At 23.5% G+C, this 22,830-nt stretch overlaps 3 protein-coding genes across 3 annotated transcripts; all 3 read left to right on the top strand.

The window, feature by feature from the left end:
* Positions 1-222: 222 nt before the first annotated feature.
* Positions 223-3,912, top strand: LOC122498374 (uncharacterized protein PF11_0207-like). The gene is made up of 3 exons (XM_043606067.1): positions 223-439; positions 2,029-3,323; positions 3,859-3,912. Exons 1-3 carry the CDS (start codon positions 382-384, stop codon positions 3,910-3,912), a joined length of 1,407 nt encoding a protein of 468 aa, XP_043462002.1. The 5' UTR covers positions 223-381.
* Positions 3,913-4,635: 723 nt separating this feature from the next.
* Positions 4,636-15,248, top strand: LOC122498373. Its single transcript, XM_043606066.1, has 4 exons — positions 4,636-4,822; positions 5,196-5,253; positions 6,092-8,983; positions 12,381-15,248. Exons 2-4 carry the CDS (start codon positions 5,199-5,201, stop codon positions 13,847-13,849), a joined length of 4,416 nt encoding a protein of 1,471 aa, XP_043462001.1. The 5' UTR covers positions 4,636-4,822; positions 5,196-5,198; the 3' UTR covers positions 13,850-15,248.
* Positions 15,249-16,672: 1,424 nt separating this feature from the next.
* On the top strand, positions 16,673-22,099 carry LOC122498503. Its single transcript, XM_043606264.1, has 2 exons — positions 16,673-17,103; positions 20,152-22,099. Exons 1-2 carry the CDS (start codon positions 17,052-17,054, stop codon positions 21,918-21,920), a joined length of 1,821 nt encoding a protein of 606 aa, XP_043462199.1. The 5' UTR covers positions 16,673-17,051; the 3' UTR covers positions 21,921-22,099.
* Positions 22,100-22,830: the final 731 nt, after the last annotated feature.

The raw sequence follows: 22,830 nt of genomic DNA, 5'->3' as shown, positions 1-22,830 counted from the left end.
AGAACCAAACAGTATAGTTCTACATTGTGAAGAATTTTGATTTTAAAATAGAAAGCTAATTGTTTTCTTATCCAAAAAATTTCATTGAGATTTAAACTAATTATGATCTAGATTAGAAATTTTCAACATCATTAAATTTTTAGATAAAAGAAAATTTTTTCTGATAAGTTACAGAAACAAAATAAAAAATGAGAATAATATTATAGTATTACTCTACTTCTCAACATTAAATGGTGTCATGTTAAAAGTTTTCTTTCATAATATATATATAATTTATTTTATAACTATAAATAAAAAAATAAACAATATATAACAAAAATATACATATATATAAATATATATATATATATATATATATTTTTTTTTGCTAAATACAAAAAAATGAAAGGAGACAAAAGAGTGGAATTGTCGTTGCGATATGGTGCTGCTTTTGTTGCAGGTAGGTTTTACAATTGCTTTTTTATATGGTTTATTTTAATTTTTATTAAAACTTAAATTTTATACTTATTTTCAACTTTATTGCTGAATTTATTTAATAAATTTAGTAAATAAATTATATTAATTGATTTATAAAATTTAATCAACTTAAGGGCATTTGAATCATTATGACGTCACAATTTGTTGAAAGCATTTGTTTTTAAACTGTGACGTCATAATGGTTCAAATTCCCTTAATAGGCAAATAATTATAATTATATGTATAATCATTTTTAACTTTTCTCGATTGATGATATATTTATTATTAATACCTATAATTATTTATTTATTATTATTCTTATTATAACTGTTAAAAATTATTATAAATAATTATTTATTTACTTAATAAATTTAATAACTAAAAAATTGTAATTACTATTATTTATTATTCATTATTCTAATAATTACAACTATTATTACTACTTATTACTTATTTATTAATTATGTATAGCTCTAAATAACTAAAATTAAAATATTAAACTATTTTTCATAGAAAAAAGTTTTATTTCCTTACATAAATAGACAATCTTTTTTTCAAATTTATGACTTTAACAATATTTGTGTATCAATTTGATTAAACAATTTTTGTTAATAAACAAATATGTTAAAGAACAATATTTAATTTTTTTATTGCGAAGTATATAAAAATTATAAATATATATTAATTATAATAACAAAACCAATAAAAATTACAAATAAAATTTTTATTTAAATAATTTACTGTTAAACAAATAGAAATAAAAATAAACATTTAACTGATGTGTAGTTAAAAGTAGATAACAATTAAAAATATAATTAATAATTATTATAATTAAAATAATAATACAATAATAATAAACTAATAATAAAAATAATAAATAAAAATTTGTTTAAATAATTAACTGTTAAACAAATAAAAATAAACATAATTAATTTTTAATATAAGCATTAGATATAAATTAAAAAAATTGTTATCACTAAAGTAATAATGAAAATATTGAATAAAAATTTAGTTAAAATAGTTTACCGTTAAACAAATAAAAAGAAAAAGAAACATATAATTTATATTTAATAACAATTAGATAACATTTAAATAAATATTTTAAATAACTAAAATAATAATAATAAACTAATAATAAATATAAAAAGTAACATTTTGCTTAAATAATTAACTGCAAAGCTAGTAGAAATAAACAGAAACATTTAATTAATTTCTTATGAGAATTAGATAAAATTAAAAAAAATAATTTCTAATAACTAAAATAAAAAATTAATAATTAAAATTTAGTTTAAATAATTTAATGTTAAATAAATCGAAATAAACATTTAAGTAATTTTTAATAAGAATTAAATAACAATTGAAGACATAATAAATATAATAGCTGAAAGAATAAAATAATAAATAAAAATTTTATTTTGTTAAACAATAATAATGAACATAACTATTAAACAATTTGTTGTTAATAAATAACTGAATTAGATAAAAAGAAAACTAAATGAAAAAATAATAATAATAAAGCTCAATAGAAATAAGAGTAACATTAATATTTCTTTTTTTATAATCAATTTACAGCAATATTCACGGCAGCTGGAATGGGTTGTATCGTCGGTTGGTCATCACCAGCACTCGAATATCTAAATAGTTCCGAATCAAATTTACAAATAACAAAAAATGAAAAATCATGGATAACACCATTACTACCAGTTGGACAAATATTTGGCTATCTATTACTACCATTCGTACATAAATTAGCGAACGAAAAATGGACTCTCCTATTATCATCAATACCACAATTATTATCTTGGTTTCTAATAATAATTGCCAAAAATTCTTATTATATTTTCTTAGCACGTTTATTAGGTGGAATTGGCTATGCATGTGGACTGTGTTCATTAACAATATATTTAACGGAAATATCAACAAAAAGTAAACGTGGCATTTTTCTTGCCTTCATACAATTATTTGTTAGTGTCGGTTTTATTTTTATGATTCTCTTCGATCTCTATTTTCACTATTACTACATGAACATAATTATTATTAGTACATTGAGTTGTTTTGTCTTTGTTTTCTTCTTTATGCCCGATTCGTCATATTTTAAAAGAAATGAAGCTGATTATGACGATGAAGAACGAGGTGAAGAAATGGTGGTACTCAATGGACCAGAAAATTGGAAAATGGAAAATGATTATTTCAAATATTCGCTAACGAATTTGAAGAGAATTAAAGATACTGAAGATATTGAGAGTGCTGAAGATATTGAAATAAAAATGAAGCTATTGGAGAGGGTTGTATTCGAAGGAAGAGTCGATTGCGAACTTGAAGCTATCAAGAGAAATGAAGAAGAGGAAGGAGATAATTTTCTAGGGAAAGAAGAAATCGGAAATGTAAAAGAAGAAATTAAAAATAGCCAAAAAAGATCTGAAGAAGATAACGGTTTAAAAAAAATTACAAAAACGAAAGAAGCTATGAAGAAAATAGAAGATATAAAAATAAGAAAAGAAGATAAGACAGGAAAAGTCAAAAGAAAAAATGAAGTTAAAATTGAAGGTATAATAAAAAGAGATAAAAAAGATGTAAAGATAAAAAAAGAAGCTATAAAGGAATTTACAAATGAAGAAATAGAAAAGGAAGCTACAAAGAAAGCTAAAAAGGAAGCTGTTAAGGAAGCTGTTAAGGAAGCTACAAAGGAAGAAGTAAAGAAGGAAGCTATAAAGAAAGGTATAAAGGAAGAAATAAAAGAAGATATCAAAAGGGAAGCTAAAAAGAAAGAAATAGAAAAAGACGGTAAAAAGGAGGAAATGAAACAAGAAGCTAAAAATGAAGAAATAAAGAAAGAAGCTAAAAGGAATGAAATGAAAAAAGAAGAAGCAAAAATAAAAAAACCAATAGAAGAAAAAGACGAAGAGGAAGAGACAACAATAAACAAAAAATCGAACCAAAAGAAAAAACCGAAAAAAAATTCCATAATAAGAAAAATAAAAAATTCCTATTTTTGGCAATTAATAACAATTGAAACTTATCGTAACGCAATGTTAATAGTGATTTGTGTTGCGGCACAGGAACATTTTGCAGGCGCATCTGTTATTAAATTATTTACACAGCAAATTTTTAAAAATACAAAATCATCAATGTCCATTGAAGAGGAGAGTTTATTACTTGGATTTGTGAAATTAATTGCCTCATTAATTAGTATTTATTTAATTGAAAAATTCCCTCGTAAAGGAATACTTCTCTACACGGGACTATTGGGTACATTTGGCTTAACACTTGCTGGCACTGTCTTCTTTTTAGAATCATTAAAAATTGACACCTCATCATATTCATGGTTGCCAATATTTGGAATTTTATTTTTTGATTTTAATTTTACAATTGGAGTGTCAAATTTTCTCTTTATTTATTTAGGTGAATTGTTTATTGGTGAAATTAAAACTGTTGCAATTACTGTTTGTAAAGTGATTTGTTTAATTTTTATATTCATAAATATTTTACTTTATCAGGAATTAAGTAAATATTTTGGTATACATGTCATTTTTGGTATCTATGCGATAAACTCTATTGTATTACTGTCAATAATTATGAAAATAACACCTGAGACAAAGGGAAGGAGTTTACAGGAAATTCAAAATTCATTGAAGAATAAAAAAATATTTTAATATTTAGGAATTTTTATTTATTTTTCTTTATAGCAAATTATACAAAGTTTATTATAATATATAGGATATAAATATATTGTACATTTTTTATGAATATTTTTATTAACTTTTTTAAATAAAGTTTTTTAATGTTTTTGTTTTATAGTATTTTAAACTTTGATTATAATAAATTATTCATAATTATATATAGTAATTGTAATAATATTTAGTTAACTGTTAAAAAACTTGAATGTATGAATCACTAAATAAGAAATTAAATTTGAAAAATGACTGTTTTCAAAGAAACATTTACGTTTATATTACATCGACATGTCTATAAATATGAGTCTGAATTTATTTTTGGATTTTTCACATAATTTATTGTACCTAACTACTTATATGATAATTTTTTTTTATTTGAACAAATATATTTCGTCACAGTGTATGTTTCTAATACTACTTAAAATTTGACTGACGTTTTATACGATTAAAATAAACAAAAGATAAGAATAATGAAAATTTCCTAAAAAAAAAAAGGAGAATAAATTACAAAATTCGTGATGAGCAACAACTGATTTAATTTCAGTTTAAAGAAAATGTTTACGATGGAATGTTGGAAAAAAATTTTCACATCTCAATGAGAGGACGAAAGAAAATGTCACTTCTTTTAATAATATTTGTAAAATAATAAATTTTACACACGCTGCTTTCAATAATTTTTGAAATTAAAAAAAGTACAATAAAAGAATTACAATTTTTACTATATTAAATATTGAAATAGTATAAATATTTTATTTATTTGCGTGTAAATGATTTTTATAAATAAATATTTTTAATAAACAAACATTTGTATGTATTCAAATATTATTTACAAAAAAATTTTCATATATGAAGAATTAAATTCATTGAAATAATTTTCATAAAAAATTTATATGACCAAAAAAATAACAAAGAAAATTTGTTAATTACTATTTAATGGAAAAAAAAACCTCCGACCATATCGAAGACAAATTTTTTTTCTAAATGTGAAAATTTCTAATGAACAGAGAAAATTTTTGTTTTCAAAAACAAAATTGACAGCAAAATAAAATAGAAGTTTTATTATAGAAAATGCCAAGAAAGGATAAAGCCGGATTCTTGATACAATACATTGTTGCAATAGTGGGTAAGAAACATTTTATTTAAACAAAAAAATTTTCCTTTAGTTCATAGAAAACAAATTATTTTCTAATAATTGAACTTTAATTTTTAAAAGAATATTTAATAACAAAACAGAAAGTTTCAGTACAAAACTAAAGATTTAATTTAATTTACCTTGCAATCAAGAATTATTTGATTTGATTTCCGTTTTATCTCAATGTATAAGTATTAACACAGACTGTCATAAAACAAAAATTAAGACTGAATTCAAGTCTAAATTTTCGTTTTCAAGTTTCAAGAATGCGATAAAAAAATTTTAAATATTTTAAATTAACATTTAGTTTAAAACACTTTTTAAAAAATATTTTGAAAATAAATTGTTATTTGTGAAACTAAAAAACTGTACAAAAAGTGCCACATTTTTAACTAGTTTACAAAAGAATTCATTCTCCACATGGAAAACTACTTTTCGCACTGAAACTTATTTCATGCAAATGAAAAGTAATTTTTGGTGCGGAAAGCGATTTCTTTGCACACTGAAATTTACAGTGCGAATTCTAAACAGTGAGCAATAAGTAATTTTCCGTGTGGAAAATGATTTTTTCCGTACTCTGAATTTTACTCAGTTCTCACTTTTTTCCACACAAAAAATTATACTTTTCACAATTAAATTTACTTCTCGCGTTAAAAAGTAAATATTTTACACACATAGTTAGAAAAAGTGTCACTTTTCACACAGTTTTCAGTGTGTAAAATTTAACTTTATGACCTCACATGTTGTAAAAAGGAAAAATTTCAAGTTTTTTTTTAATTTACAAAAAAATAGAAAAAATCGTTAACTATATGTTTTCCTAATTTTTTAGCTTCAATCACATCAGCCGGCTATGGTTCAATGAATTCCTGGACATCGCCTGCACTACCATTTTTAAAATCAGGCAAATCAAATTTATCCTTAAACAATGAAGAAATCACGTGGATTGCTCCACTACTCCCAATAGGAATAATTATTGGCAATCTATTAAATCCAATTTTCATCGATCGTCTAGGTCGCAAGTGGACTTTATTATTATTCGCCCTACCACAAATATCATCATGGCTTCTAATTTTATTAGCAAAAGACACAAAGACAATATGCTATGGACGTATTTTAGGTGGAATTGGCTATGGCGGTGGTATTTGTGCGACAATTATTTACCTCTCCGAAATTGGAACAAGTAAAAATCGCGGTATTTTTTTAACCCTCATTAAAGTCTCTTCAAGTTTTGGAATTTTCTTCACCATTTTCTTAGGTGCAATCTCATCCTACTTCAATATGAATTTATGTCTTCTTTTGATGTCAATTTTATTTGTCATTCTATTTCCATTTATGCCCGATTCATCGTATTTTTATAAAAAAAATCATCGTCACAGTGAAGAAAAGAAGATGATGCATTATTCATTACTTCAATTGAACGATGAAGTGAATGGAAAAAAATGTCAATCCAAACCAACGAATTTTATGATTTTAAGTGAAAAAATTTTTTCTCAGGGGGAGAAAAATTGTTTTCTGGGGGGGAATTTAAAAGAAGATTATGAAGAAGGCTATAAAGAAATTTATAAAGAAAATTTTAAAGAAGATATTAAGGAGGTTTACAAAGAAGATTTAAAAGAAGATTATAAAGAAGACTATAAAAATAAAGAAGAATATAAAAAAAATTTTAAAGAAGACAACAATAAACGAAATAACAGAGATAAAGAAGACAATGAAACATTTTGCAAACAAGATGATGAAAAATCTTGTAAAACAGAAGACAATCAAAGATTTAATAAAAAAGAAGATAATAAATTTTTTAAAAATGAAGATAATGAAGGAACATCAAAAAAAGAAGTTAGCGTAATAATTCCAAAAAATAAAAATAACACAAAAATTTTCGAAAATGAAGATAAAAAACCAATTTTAAAAGAAGAAAACTCCCAGAAATCTGCTGAAAACGAAGACAACAAATTTTATGAAAAAGAAGAATATAAAAAATTGACCAAAAAACAAGAATACCAATCAAAACAAGTTTCTAGAAAAATTACTAAAAAAGAAGATAATGAGGAACATCTGAAGAAAGAAGATTATCGAAATTCTCTCAAAAAAGAAGATAACGAAAGATTTCTTAAAAAAGAAGACTGTCAATTATTTGATAAAAAAGAAATAAATCGAAAATTTCATAAAACAGAAGATAGCAGATTTTTCAAAAGAGAAGATAGAGAAAAAATTACAATTGAAAAAGAAGATTATCAGAAATTTGTCCTGAAAGAAAAAAATAAATTTTCTGAAGATGAAGAAGAATATCAAAAATCTAATAAAAAAGTAAAAAAAGAAGACAGTCAATCGAAAAAAGAAGATAATGAGGAATTTTTTAAAAATGAAGATAATGAAAGTTCATGCAAATCAGAAGATAGGAAAAGAATTTATAAAAAAGAAGATAATGAAAAAAATGCTAAAACAGAAGATAATAAAATTTTCAAAAAGGAAAATAACGAAAAAATTCCAAAAATAGAAGACTTTCAAAAATCAGCTAAAATAGAAGATAAATTTTTCAAATATGAAAATTCTAATGAAAAAGTAGATAATAAAGTAAAAAACGAAGAAGACAATGAATTGAAAAAAGAAGATAATGAGAGATTTCCAAAAAAAGAAAATATTGAGGACTTCTTTAAAATAGAAGATAATGGAAATTTGTGCAAAAAAGAAGGTAACAAAGAAAATTCTAGAAAAGAAGAATATCAAAAATTTATCCAAAAAGAAGAAAATTACGAAACTGCAAAAAAAGAAGATACCAATAAATTTTCCACAAATGAAGAAAATGCCAACGAATTGAAAAAAGCAGACAGTCAAAAATCGGGAATAAAAGAAGAGAGAAACGAGAGAATTTCAATAAAAGAAGATAATAAATTTTCTCAAAACGAAAACAATAAAAAGTCGACCGAAAAAGAAGAAAGCACATTTCAGAAAAAAGAAGAGAAGAAAATTTATCAAAACAAAAATACTCACGACAAAAATATCACAGAAAAATCAAAGTGTATTTTTTCAATAGAAAATTTAGAAAATAGTAAAAAATGGAAAAATTCCAATTTTTGGCAATTATTATCAGTTCGCAGTAATTTACGTGGTCTATTTATAATTTTCACAGTAACAACACTCGATTGCCTATCGGGACATCCGGTCCTAATATATTTCTCCCAAGAAATATTAACATACGACGGTTCATTATTGTCGGCAAATAATGGTGCATTAATATTTGCAACAATCAAATTTCTCGCCTCAATGATAGCTACGCAATTAATTGAGAGATTTAAACGTAAAACAATACTTCTTGTCACTGGAATTTTAACAGCAATTATGCAGGGAATTTTGGCAATATTTTTCTATTTAAAAATTAATGGTCAATTAAATATTTCCTCAATTTTGGGATTATTGCCGTATTTTGCATTTTTAATATTCGAAATGGCAAGTACAATTGGAGCGAGTAATTTGTATTATATTTATCAGGGTGAATTTTTCTCAAATAACGTGAAAGGATTGGCAGTGACAGTGGCGAAAATTTATCATATGTTTGTGATATTTTTGACAATTTTAGTTTATCAGTTTTTAGTTAAGAATTTTTCGAATTATGTGATATTTGCTATTTTTTGTATTTGTTGTGTAATTTTTACTTGTCTTTGTATTTATATTATTCCTGAAACTAAGGGCAAAAGTCTTGAAGAAATACAAATTATTTTAAGACGAAAAAAAGTTTATATTTAAATTAATTTTTAATTAGAAATAATATTTTTTTTAAAAATATTCTCCCAAAAAATAGTGTTTGCTTAAAAATATTTTCTCAAAAATGTTTTTTTAAAAAAAGTGTTATTTCAAAATGTTTTCTACAAAATAGTATTTTAAAAAAAGAATTTTCTCAAAAATAATATTTTCACTGAAACAAATATTTTTACAGACAAAGTTTCTAAAAAAATATTTTCATAATTTTTGTTCTTACTAGAAAATATTTGGAAACATGTTTTTCGAAACGTTTGCAAAAATTTTTTTTATTATTTCTCGGAATTAATTCTCTAGTAATTTTATTATATTAAAATATTTTTAATAACTTTTTTAAATAAATACTTTTCTCTATAAAATTAAAAAAAAGAAATTTATTAAATATTTTTCCTCCCTCAAAAATAATATTTTTTTGGAAAATATTTTCTCTAAAATAAAAATTGTTTTAAGAAAATTTTCTATAAAAAATGTTTTTTCAAAAATAATACTCGTTTTCCAAAAAAATATTTTTTCAAAAACGAATATTTTCAAAAATAAATATTTTCTCAAAAACAATATTCTCTCTAAAACAAATATTTTTTGAAAATCAATATTTTTTGTTTGAGACAAATATTTTTCGAAAAAAGTTTCTAAAAAAAATATTTTCTTTCAAAACTGTTTCTAAGATTTTTTTTCTAAGAAATATTTCTCGAAGAAATTTTATTTTTTTCTGGAAATTATTTTCATGAAAATTTCATTATTTCCAGTTTGCAAAAAAATTTTATTATTCATTAAAAATATTTCTTTAACTATTATTTTATATTAAAATATGTTTAATGACTTTTTTAAATAAATACTTTTTTTTACTAAATTAAAATAAAAAAATTGTTAAATATTTTAAAAAAATATTTTTTCGTAAAATTTGTTTTGAAAAAAAATTACTTTCTTCCTCTTAAAATAAATTCTTTCACGAAAGAATAATTCTAAAATTTGTATATCACAAAAAAAAACTTTTAATGAAAAAGAAAGTAATACATACAAATTTATAATAAGGGAATATTTGTTCGAGAAAAAAATCAGAAAACGAAGTTTTAGTAATTTGCACAGATAAGATTTTGAGAACAAAGTCTCATAAAGTATTCGCAAAAATTATCATGTTCATATTATAAAAATTTCCTACAAGAATATTACACAAAAAATATATATTATATATTATTGAAATATTTTGAATTATTTTTATTGTTTTGATATTTGATTAATATTTATTTATTAATTTTTTTATAAATTGTAAATTAATTATTTTAGCATTTGAGTTAAAATATTTTTTATCCAAACAAAATTTGTCAAATTAAATTTTTCATAATTCAAAAAATAGTTCAATAATTACATTTTTTAATGATATAGGTGAGAAACTTTAAAAAACGAACATTTAAAAAAAATTCAAATATTTATAAGGAATTTTCTTGTTTATTCATCTTTTAATCATTAACTATTAATTATATTTTTACTAATTATTGTATTTAATTATAATTATTCAAAAAGTTGAAGTTTATCAACTTTGCTTGAATGTAATATTAATAATAATTTTAATTATAACAATTGTAATAATAGTTATAATAACAAAAATAATATTAATTTTAAAAAACAATTAGGACAATAGTTATAAATTATGAAAATTATAAATGTTATAAATATATCAGCTTGCTATTAATTGATAAATTTTGATAGTAAATATAGTAAAAGTAAATAATAAACATTGTTAGTAAATAATAATATTAATATTAACTATAAATATTAACAATTAAGGGCATTTCATTAATATTATTGCGATGATAAGAATAATAAACAAATTGTATAAAATAAACAAAAATAAAAACTTTTGTACTGAATAAAAACCGATTTTTTGCATAATAAAAAATGATTGTTTATATTGTATGTAAATTATTTTCTTGGAAAAATTTTTTCATGATGAATTTACATCCTTTTTGCTTTTTTTTTTGCACCCGCAGTTGAAATAACTGTCTTCGATTGAATAAACAGATAAGAAATAACGCAAAATGAATCTTAATAGGTTGTCTTTTAAAACTTTTCTTGTCAGTTTGGAAACAACTTTTGTCTTCAACTATACAAGAAATATTTTTTTTTTTTCAATAACAACCTTGTTACAATTAAAAAACAAACAAACAAATTTTGCCATTTTCTCCTCGAAAGAAATGAATTAATTTAATTTTGAAAATTAATATTCACAATTTTAGATAAGAAAGGAGGAGAAGTAAATATAATATTGTATGCGTTTTTTTGTTTATTTGTTTGTTATATGATTTTTAAGAAATCAATTTAAATAATGTCTCCGATTAATGATAAGCAAGGAAAAGAAGATTGACAGCAACAACACAAAAGAAAAATTGGAAAGAAGAAAATTTCGTAAATAGAAAAAATAAAAACAAGAAATATGCGTCCAAACGAAAAAAGTCAAGTTTTACTACAATATGGAGCTGCAATAACAGGTAATTAATAAAAAATGTGCAAATTAATTATTCTTTTTGTAAATTTAAATGACAGTGAAAAAAATATGCGAAGAAAAAGATTTTCAAACCGATTATCGATAAGTAGGGAAATTAAAATTATAATTGGCTAGAAAAATTCCTTGAAAAAGTTTTTCTTTAAATATTAATAAATAATTAATAAATTAATAAATTATTAAATTAACAGATAAATTAATTAATTAGTTATTAAATTAATTAATAATTTAATATATAGTTGATTTTTTTACATTTAATAACATTTAATAACAATTACAATTAATAATTGTTTTAATTTTTTAATTAACTAACGAATGAATAATGCTTATATTTAGTTATTATTTATATTTAAATGTTATTTTGCAATTAATTTATAAATTCATTAATTAATTTTTTCGACTTATATATTACTTTTTCAATTCATTTGTTAATTAGCTTCTAAGGGATAAAATGGTGGTTTAATTTCACCAGTTGAGAACGTCAAGGTCATCACTGGGTGGCGTAAAATCTGATTTGGTCAACTAAACTGCCATCTAGCGGTGACCTTGGCGTTCGCAGGTGGAGGAGTAGCATCTCCATATTAAATCTCAAGATATATTAAATCAATCAAGATAATTATTAAATTGTACTTTTTTCTATTTTACTATTTTCTACACTTTCTTATATTATCATTTTTAACCTTCACTTCTCTTTAATCTAGTCTTTTCTCACAATTTTCTACTATTAATATTTTCAAAAATAACTATAAAAAAAGTAAAATTATACTAGTCAAAATAATAAAATAAGAATAATAAATAAGAAAAAAATGTTTTCTCCCATAAATTAAATACAAAAACTAATAACAAAATTTTCTTTTCTTTTCAGCCTCAATCACATCAGCCGGCTACGGATCAATAATGTCCTGGACATCGCCAGCTCTAACTTATCTAAAAAGTACAAAATCCGAAATTCCCATCACTAAGGAACAAACATCATTGATTGCACCACTTCTACCAATAGGTTTGATTATCGGAAATTTTCTAAATCCAATTTTTATCAATCGAATTGGTCGTAAATGGACACTAATGCTATTTGCCCTACCGCAAATAATCTCATGGCTCATTATTTATTTCACGAAAAATTACAATGACATTTATATTGCAAGAATAATGGGCGGTATTGGTTACGGTGGTGGTGTTTGTGCCGTTACTGTTTATTTATCCGAAATTGGAACACCAAAAAATCGAGGAATATTTTTAACAATGGTCAAATTCTCTCTGAGTTTAGGAATATTTTTCACCTTACTATTGGGTGCAACAGTAAATTATAATTACATGAATCTTGGTCATTTAATAATGCCAATTATTTTTCTTCTCATATTCTTTTTTTTACCCGATTCATCATATTTTTTGGAAAAAAATCAAAATTCCATTACCAACGATAATTCTTCTTCAATTATTGAAAAAACTTGTCACGAGAATGAAATTCTTTTAAATGATAATAATTCTCAATTATTGCAAAATAATTGTTCAATTGTCCAAAAACAAGAGAAAGAAAATAATTTTCCGAATGATAATAATTTTTTCCATAAAAATCACGATCGTGATCAAAAGGATAATTTTCTGCTAAAAGAAAATTTCACCAAAAATACAAATTTAGAGGTGAAAAAGACATTAATTTCAAATCTAAAGGAATCGAATTGTTGGAAAATGTTCACGACAAGAAACAATATAAGGGCATTGACAATAATTGTCTGTATTGTTGCGCAGGATTCACTATCAGGACACATGACATTAACATATTTTTCCGAACAAATGTTAAGTTACAAGGGTTCTCTATTGACAGCGAAACAAGGGGCATTATTTTTATCGCTAATGAAATTATTTTCCTGTATTGTTGCGACACAAGTAATCGAGAGATTAAAAAGAAGAACACTCTATTTCACCACCGGTATATTGTCATCACTCTCTCAGGGTATAATTGGAATATTTTTTCTCATGGAGGAAAAAAAATTTAATGTCACATCATTTTCATTTATACCATTTGTGGGTTTAATTATTTACGAATTTTCCGTCTCAATGGGAACGAGTAATTTATTTTACGTTCTACAGGGTGAATTATTCACTAATGATGTGAAAGGACTGGCCGTGACATTTGCAAAAAATATGTACATGGTTTTTGGTTTCATTTCAATAATTATGTATCAAGTGTTAATTGAAAATTTTAGTGCCTACGTGTTATTTTTTATATTTTGTATATGTGGTACTATTCTTTGTTTTGTCACTGTTTTTTTATTGCCCGAAACAAAGGGAAAGAGTATTGAAGAAATTCAAATATTGTTAAAAAAATGTTGATTATTAATTTTTATAATAAATTATTAGCTTTGTTTTTTTGAGTAATTTTTAGATATTTTTTAAAATAAATTTTTAGTTATTAGGAAACTCAAATTAAAACTCTGGTTCACTGTGGATAGGGTGGTTCTAAATTGTAAACCACGCCCAGAAGGTATGGCTTGAGTTCAATAGAGGCGTGTTTTATTTTTAAAAAGACTGGAAATATTCATCAAAAAGTGGCTTTTTTGGAACAAAATCGGTAAAACGCTAATGAAGAAAGCGATAGCCCCGCCTATTAGGGGCGGGACTTACTCCTTGGAAGACATGCCCCTTTTTCAATACTAATAAAAGCCACGCCCATTAGGGGCGGGACTTACTCCTTGGAAGACATGCCCCCTTGTTTCAATACTAATAAAAGCCACGCCCATTAGACGAGAATTGTTTCTTCTTTCCTGAAAGCAAAACCAATAAAAATACACAATTACTGTAGACCTCTTCCACTTTTATTGGAAGCCGGAAATATTTCTTAATAGGCGGGTAATTCTTTAGAGAAAATACCAGAAAGAAATCTACGCCCATTAGGGGCGTGTCCTCCATTTAAAAAAGGCATGAAGTATTTTTTCGAAGGCGTGGCTTCTTTAGATTAGAGGAGGACTTCAAATTTTCCCAATTTAGAATATCTTTGGAACAGTAAAAAACAAACCACGCCCAAAAATGTATAAACCATATGGAATTAGTGACATACTTCTAATGTAAAAGTCACGCCTTTTTTTATTATATATATTTTGTAAAAAAAGAGAAAACTAGTTACTGCCTATAGTTAATCGATCATTAATGTAAAAACCCCCTTAAATTAAGTGGGTTTCTCGAAAGGCTATCTATACTTAAACCACGCCCACTAGAGGCTTATTCTACCAGCTTAGTTAAAATTTAGTTTCGTATTTTTTTTGTAGGTGGGGCTTAAAAATTTGACACGCCTAAAATTGGGTACGATTAAGATAGAAATTAGTCAATAATTTTAAAACTGTTTACCAACGCCCTCATACTAATAATATTCTCAATAGGAAGCATAGGAGGAGTTTTTAAAATGAGGGCGTGGTTACTGTAAGCCAAACCTCCAAAAACGACTTTTCTTTTTATTTCAAATTGAGCTCTATATTTAATTCTGCATAACTATTCTCACCAAAATAATAATTTTTCACTATATGAGAATGTTAAATTAATGTATACTTTTTATTAAACGATTTTAAACTGTTATTATGAAATGTTATTGTTAAATTTTAAATCTTATTATAAAGTGTAAAATGTTATTGCAAACTATAAAATTTTATTGCAAAATGTTATTGCAACATTATATGTTATTAAACAATGCTTGAATATTATTAACAAACAACTAATAGTTAATAAATATTATTAACAAATAATTATTAGTTATTAAATATTGTACGAATGTTATTAAACAATTAATGTTCGATTTTATTAAAATTTCAATAATTTGCTGATTTTTTTGAATTATCTAATTTCTTATCATATATACAAATTGTCAACAATCAAATATTATAAAAAAAAGTGATTACGTTCATTTAAACACATTGTCATCAATTACTGAATGATAATTATTATAACTAATAAAATAATAATGCTCAAACGATAATTAACTACTGTACGATAACATTATTTAATCTTTATGTAAAGAAAGCATTCTTCTTCATCTTTTATTTAAAAAGTAAACGTAATATTTTATATTCTTTAAACATTACACATAAATAACAAACAATATTAATAAACAATAATTTATCAAAAAAAAATAATTCTCTTTAAAACTATTGGAAAAGTTAGGATAAATGATCGAAAAAAAAATTATTCAGTGGAAAAATTATTTAAAGTTTCAAGATTTTCCATTGTGTATTGTCATTATTGTGAAATCGTTTAATAGATGTGTGACAAAGTGTGGCAAAGATACAAAAAGCTCAAAGAGACAATCACGTCAAACGTTTACTTTGGAATTATCAATGACAATCGCAGAGTTGAAGTTGACAATTTTCCCCCCACTCTACCTCTTTCCCATTTCACTATGTATTATCATTCAGTACTCGACAAATAAAATTAATTTCTATTCCTTTTAATTGCAAAATCTACATACTTGATTAAAATTAATATTTTTCTTTAATTAAATATTATTAACATGGATTATTAAGAATTATAATATTATAATAATAAAAATAAATAATTATAACATATTTACATTATAGTTATTAATAATCAATATTAATATAATTAATAACAAATTAACTATTATAGGTAATTAGTTTTTTTTCATTTTTTAACTAAGTGGCAAATTTGCAACTCAGATACCTGGGACCCGTACCCGTTCATGATTTCTTAACGGAGTTATTATTATTATATTATAATTTATTATTAATAATTGATATTAATTAAATAGAAAATCTTTTATGAAAAATTAAAATTAATATTTATTTAATAAATAATTGAATGGATAATAAATAAACTTATTTATTTATTACTTTCTTCATTTACTTATTTAAAGACTAAAAAAACTTTTTTGTAATAGTAACAATGACGACAAAGTTATAGAAATCAGTTTTGCACTAGTTTTATCATTTTTTAATCATCAAAGATTTATTAAACTTGATGATAAGATTGTTATGTAAATTCTTGATTAAATACAATAATTTTTCTCTCTCTCTTTCTCTCTCTCTCTCCTTACCAATGGAAATAAAATTTTTTCCCTCCTACGACATGACTCCCTTGTGTGTTAAATTATAACTTTAATTTAAAACGTTATTTCGCAAATTTGACATTAATAATTAAATTTTCAAAAGTGCTATACATATTATTACTTTGAAAAAAATTAAATTTTTGAAAAAAGAAAGTGAATATTTAATTAAGAGTGAAAAATTACAATTTTCTCAAAAGCAAAACTAGGTAATAAATACAAAGTTTTTCCAATGAAGAACCAAAAATAAATTATATTGAATAAAAAAAATTTATTGTCAAAGACAAATATATAAGTTATAAACAAATTGTAATTTTATTTGAATTTTAAAATTTTTTCCGATCTTTTGATATTTGTAAAAAAAGAAATTTTTTTATAAAGAACTATTTGAATGATAAATAATTTAGATACTAATTTTGGGCAATTAATTAAATTCTATTTAAGATTGTATTAAATTAACTTTTAAAATTGCGCCAAAAAGAAAGAATGCCAAAGAAAAAGGATTCAGAATATATGAGATATGTTGCTGCTACTGTTGGTGAGTTTTTTGATTACAAATTGTTATTCAAACATTATTGAACTTGTTTTTGAATTTTTAACTTATTATTTAGTTAATTATCTCAATAATTTATATTTTTATTGATTTAAATAATGAATTGCTTTCAATAAATATTGTAAATAATTAATTATTATTAATATATAAATAATAAATAAATAGAGAATTAAATGAAAATATAAATAAGTAAATAAAATACAGAATTAGTTTCAATAAAAATATACTTTCAATCATTCAATATTATTATTATTATTATTTTGTTATTTGTTACTTTTTAGTTAATTGCTAACTTTCTAAGCAATTGCTGTTCACTTTTCAGATTTATTTATTAATCTATTTGTTTATTTATTTACCCATTTATTTATTTGATTTTTCATTTAATTATATTTTATACGTATATATTTATTTATTTATTTATATAAATATCCCACAGCCCATAAACAAAAACAAACAAAATAAAATTTTTATTTATTTAAATAAAAAAATCCCGCAGTTCATAAACAAAGTAAATAAAATATATAAACAAAATAAGCAAAATGAACAAAATACACAAAATACATAAAGTTAATAAAATATTAATAAAGGCTCAAAATTTCTGAAGCCTGACACTAATTTTTTGATAGAGATATTTTTATATTGCACATAAATAATTTTATAGTATTTTCGTGCCAAAATATGACCCCAAAGTTGATTTTGCAAAATTTAAATTTTAAGAGTTATTGTTTAAACAATTTCTACGCATTACATTATTGAAAAAATTTTTTATAGCGTTCAATTTGATGAATTTTAATAAAATTTGGTATGAGTAATATACAATAATTATACTTTCGAACAAAAAATATTTGTTAGATTTTGTTCATAATTTGTTTAAATTAGCAACAATTATTATAACAAATAGAAATAAAATAAACTTCTCCGCCGAATTTCGTATTTTTACTTGTCAATTATGATTCTTTGTTTTATCACGAGTTTTATCACGAAAGAAAGAAAAGTCAGTATATTGCATTAGGTCAAAAGTTATTAATTTTGTTTGTGACCGCGTTTGCTGCGCTCCACAGTGGAATAAAAAGACAAAATTTGGTTCAAATTAACTTTTGGACTACAATTTTTAACCAAATTAAAATTTTTTTTCCCTCTAACTCAGAACTAAATTCTAAAATGATCTGTGAAAGTCGATTTTAAAAATTTTGTTTTATAAATTTTTAATGTTAATGAAAAGTGTTAAAAAATGATATTTTAAACTTTTGAATATATTTAAAAAAAATTGTTTTTACTTACTCAATATTGCATACATTTTATGTCTAGGGGTGTGTAAGTAGTATAAAAAATTGTTTTAAAAATTAAAAATTGTTATAAACAAATTATATAAACAATTACATTTTACGCGAAGATATTGACTAAAAATAATTAACTTGTTTTATAAATTTACTTCAGCTAATTGCGATTAATCTTTCTTTCAATGAAATTTATGTTTTGCAATAATTTTTCTTAATTATTTAAACAATTTCAACAAACAATTGCACTGTACGGACATTTTTGGGCACAAATGAATAAAATTTCTTACAATTAACGTTTCTTCTAAATCGACTAGACGTTCTCCTTATGAAAAAGTTAGTTATTTTGCAAATAACTTTATCATTTTTATAAACAATTACACTTTAGGCAAAGTTATATCTAAAAGAAATTTTTTTTATAAATTTACTTCAGCTTATTGCAATCTAATTTTCTTTGAATGAAACTGATGTTTTGCGATAATTTTTCTTAGTTATTTAAACAATTTTAATAAACAGTTGCATTGTAGGGACGTTTTTAAACAGAAATAAAATAAATTTTGAAAAAAATTTTAGCAAGCTTTATTTAAACAAGTTTTCAAAACGTTTTATTCTTTTATTAAAATATTTTCATCAAATTCAATTGTTAATGCTATTTACTTGTAAATATATGAAAAATTGAAGCAAAACTTCCTTTTCATTAGAAGAAATTAACTGTAGGTATAATTTAATCTTAATTTATAAAACAGACGATTAATTGCTGACCAAAAATGTTTAATGAATATAATTGTTTATTCAATTTGTTTATAAAAATGATAAAGTTATTTAAAAAATAATATATTTTAGATGACAATCTCTGGGCAGCTTAGAAGAAAACTTAATTGTAAAAATTCGATTTATTTCTGTCCAAAAATGTTCCTAAAATAATTAAGAATAATTCAGAAAAAATTATCGCAAAACATCAGTTTCATTTAAAAAAGTGAAATTGCAACAAGCTGCAGTAAATTTATAAAAAAACAATTTCTTTCAGGCATAACTGCGCCTACAGTATACAAATTTAATTCTGAGTTAGAGATAAAAAAAATTTTTAATTTGGTTAAAAAGTGTGGTCTAAAAGTTAATTTGAACCAATATCTGTCTTTTTATCCGACTGTGGAGCGCAGCAAACGCGGTCACAAAAATATTAATAACTTTTTACCTAATGCAATATACTGACTTTTCTTTTTTTGTAAATACTCGTGATAAAACAGGGAATCATAATTGACCAGAAAAAATACGAAATTAGGCGGAGAAGTTTATTTTATTTCTATTTATTTATAATAATTGTTGCTATTTTAAACAAATTATGAACAAAATCTAATAGATATTTTTTGTTCGAAAATATGATTTGTATTGTATATTACTCATAAAAAATTTTATTAAAATTCATCAAATTGAACGCTAGGAAGAAATTTTTCAATAATGTGATGCGTAGAAATTGTTTAAACGATAACTCTTGAAAAAAATTTAAATTTTGCAAAATCAACTTTGGGGTTATATTTTGGTACAAAAATACTATAAAATTATTGATATGCAATATAAAAATATCTTTATCAAAAAATTATTGGCACGGTTCAGAAATTCTGAGCCTCAAAATAAACAAAAAATTTAAAAGAATTTAAGAAAAATATTAATCAACAAAATGTTATGTGTTAATTGTTCCTTAATTGCTAAATAATTGTTAATGAAATTGAAACTAATGAAAAAAAATAATTTTTAGGAACAATAACTGCCGTCGGCTATGGCGCAGCAATGACATGGACATCACCATCAATTCCATACCTGACAAGTGAAAATTCACCAATTCCATTATCAAAGGAGCAAAGTGACATCATATCATCACTACTGACAGTGGGCTACATCACCGGCTACATAATGAATCCCTTCATCATCGAGCAATTTGGCAGTAAACGTACCCTCCTGATTTACACCATACCACAAATGACAGCATGGATACTGATAAATCTTGCTCAATCACCAATCACCCTCTACATTGCCCGAATATTCAAAGGCATGGGCTACGGAGCCGGTATTTGTGCCCTAACAATCTATCTCTCCGAAATTGGCACATCAAAAACAAGAGGCATCTTCATATCCTATCTCAATCTTGCCATGGGTCTAGGATTCTTTCTCGTCATGCTCTTTGGTGCCTACATACCCTACAAATACATGAATCTCATTCTTCTAGCCTCGCCAATTATTTTTGCCATTACATTCATTTTTATGCCGGAAGCATCTTTTTTTTCCAAAATTCAAATAAAGAAGGAGAAGGAACAAATTAGCGAAGATTTAAAATCATTCGATTATGAGAATCAGGTTTTGATGAATCAGGAAATGAGGTCTTTGAAACAAACAGGAATTAATCATAGAAATATTTTTTTCAAAGAAGAAGAAGAAAATGCTTCCAAAGAAGCTGAAAATACTGGTGAAAATAATTCTTCTTTAAACTTAGGCTACGAACAAACCAAACGAATTTTGAATCCTGAAGGTATTTTTGTTTCCAAAGAAGCAGAAATTACTGGAGAAAATAATTCTTCTTTAAAATTAAACTATGAACATAAAAAACGAAAAGATTTCAAAAATGAAAATCTACAAACTAAAACTTTACAAGACAAAAACTTACAAGTGGAATATATAAAAGATAAAAATTTTCATATCAAAACTTTACAAGATACAAATTTCCAAACCAAAACTTCCCAATGCGAAAATTTTCATAATAAAAATCCCTCAACATGGGAAAATTTTCAATCCGAGAATGAATTGAAAGCCGATAATTATTCAAAGGAAAACGAAAATTTCTCCACATTAAAAAATTCTCGCTTTTGGAAAATGATAGCCACACGAAATAGTCGAAAGGCATTGATGATAACCGTGAGTCTAGCGGCTCAAGATGTACTCTCGGGTCACATGGTAGTTTGGACATTCACCCAACAATTATTAACAAGCAAGGAGTCTCCAATCGATTCAGAAAAAGCGACAATGTTTCTGGCATTGGCAAAAATAATCGCCTCCGGAATAAGTGCGAAAATAATTGAAAAAACAGGCAGAAGAAATATTCTCTTTGCTACAAGTATAATTGGAACACTATCGAACATTACATTGTGTGCTTTCTTTTTTGTGGAGGAAGGAAATTTTAATATTTCCATGTTCACATGGTTACCGTGCTTTATACTAACTTGCTATGAACTAGCAATGTCAATTGGTTGTTCAAATTTCTTTTACGTCTATCAAGCGGAATTATTTACTGCCGATGTTAAAAGTATGGGTGTAATGTTTTGTAAAGTTTCATATATGGCATTCTCATATTTTTGTCTCTTTCGATTTCAAGTTTTAATGGCCGCTATTGGAAGGGGAATGATTTATTTGATATTCAGTATTTTTAGTATTATTCTTTCAATTTTTGTCTTCTCTATTACGCCTGAAACACAGGGCAAAAGTAATGAGGAAATTCAAATTGTTTTAGGGAAAAAACGATTTTTTGTTGTATAACAATTTTTTAACAGTATTTCGAAATTTATTTATTTTGCGAGTTGCCTATTTATTTAGATCTATATTATCAGTATTGTAATGAATATTTGTATTTAAATTAAATTAGTTCTAATTATTAATTTAATGTAATTAATTACAAGCAATAATGTATTAGCTGTAATTAATTTTTAAATTACAACAAAGCATTAGTTATAGCTAATTAATTAATTACAACAATGCATTAGTTGCAGTTAATTAATTAGTTACGACAATGCAGTAGTTATAGTTAATTAATTAGTTACGACAATGCATCAATTGTAGAATTAATTACAACAATAAATTGTAATTACATAAAATTAATTACAAAAATTATCTCTCAATAATAAATTATTTGTAAATAAAAAAACATTTCAAGTGGATAAATAAATTATTTTTCAAAATTCAATTAGTTGCAATTAATAAATTAGATGTAATTATTTAGTAAGTTGTAATTATTTAATTAGTATTAATTAATTACTTTTAATTAGTTAGTTAATTAATTAACTAATAAGTTGGAAAAAAATAATTAATCAGTTGCAATTAATTACTTACAATTAATTAGTTAGTTACCTATAATTCGCAAATTGGTTGTAATTAATTAATTAAATGTAATAAAAAATTAATCAGTTGCAATTAAATAGTTAGTTATAACTAACTATTTAATTGCAACTGATTAATAATTAATAATAATAATAATAATAATTTTAATTAATAATTTACTAATTTTCCTGTAGTCGATTCATTTAATAAAAATTAAAAATTAAATTAAAAAAAAAAAAATAATTATATAAATTAATTGTTATTAATTAGTTACTAATAATTAACTAATTAGTGGTAATTATTTTATTAATCAGTTTTTATTAAATAATTAATTAGTATTAATTAATTAATT

The sequence above is a fragment of the Leptopilina heterotoma genome, unplaced genomic scaffold (genome assembly GCF_015476425.1).
Source record: "Leptopilina heterotoma isolate Lh14 unplaced genomic scaffold, ASM1547642v1 Lhet_15, whole genome shotgun sequence".
In the NCBI taxonomy this organism is placed as follows: Eukaryota; Metazoa; Arthropoda; class Insecta; order Hymenoptera; family Figitidae; genus Leptopilina; species Leptopilina heterotoma.
This window is presented reverse-complemented; position numbering and strand designations above follow the sequence as displayed.

Excerpts from the sequence above, each read along its gene's own strand:
- LOC122498374 (XM_043606067.1), top strand. The coding sequence starts at position 382 with ATGAAAGGAGACAAAAGAGTGGAATTGTCGTTGCGATATGGTGCTGCT. Across the intron at positions 440-2,028 it reads TGGTGCTGCTTTTGTTGCAG|CAATATTCACGGCAGCTGGA; the intron begins GTAGGTTTTACA and ends ATCAATTTACAG. Across the intron at positions 3,324-3,858 it reads ATGAAATGAAAAAAGAAGAA|GTGAATTGTTTATTGGTGAA; the intron begins GCAAAAATAAAA and ends TTATTTATTTAG.
- LOC122498373 (XM_043606066.1), top strand. The coding sequence starts at position 5,199 with ATGCCAAGAAAGGATAAAGCCGGATTCTTGATACAATACATTGTTGCA. Across the intron at positions 5,254-6,091 it reads ATACATTGTTGCAATAGTGG|CTTCAATCACATCAGCCGGC; the intron begins GTAAGAAACATT and ends CTAATTTTTTAG. Across the intron at positions 8,984-12,380 it reads AATACAAATTATTTTAAGAC|CCTCAATCACATCAGCCGGC; the intron begins GAAAAAAAGTTT and ends TTTTCTTTTCAG.
- LOC122498503 (XM_043606264.1), top strand. The coding sequence starts at position 17,052 with ATGCCAAAGAAAAAGGATTCAGAATATATGAGATATGTTGCTGCTACT. Across the intron at positions 17,104-20,151 it reads ATATGTTGCTGCTACTGTTG|GAACAATAACTGCCGTCGGC; the intron begins GTGAGTTTTTTG and ends AATAATTTTTAG.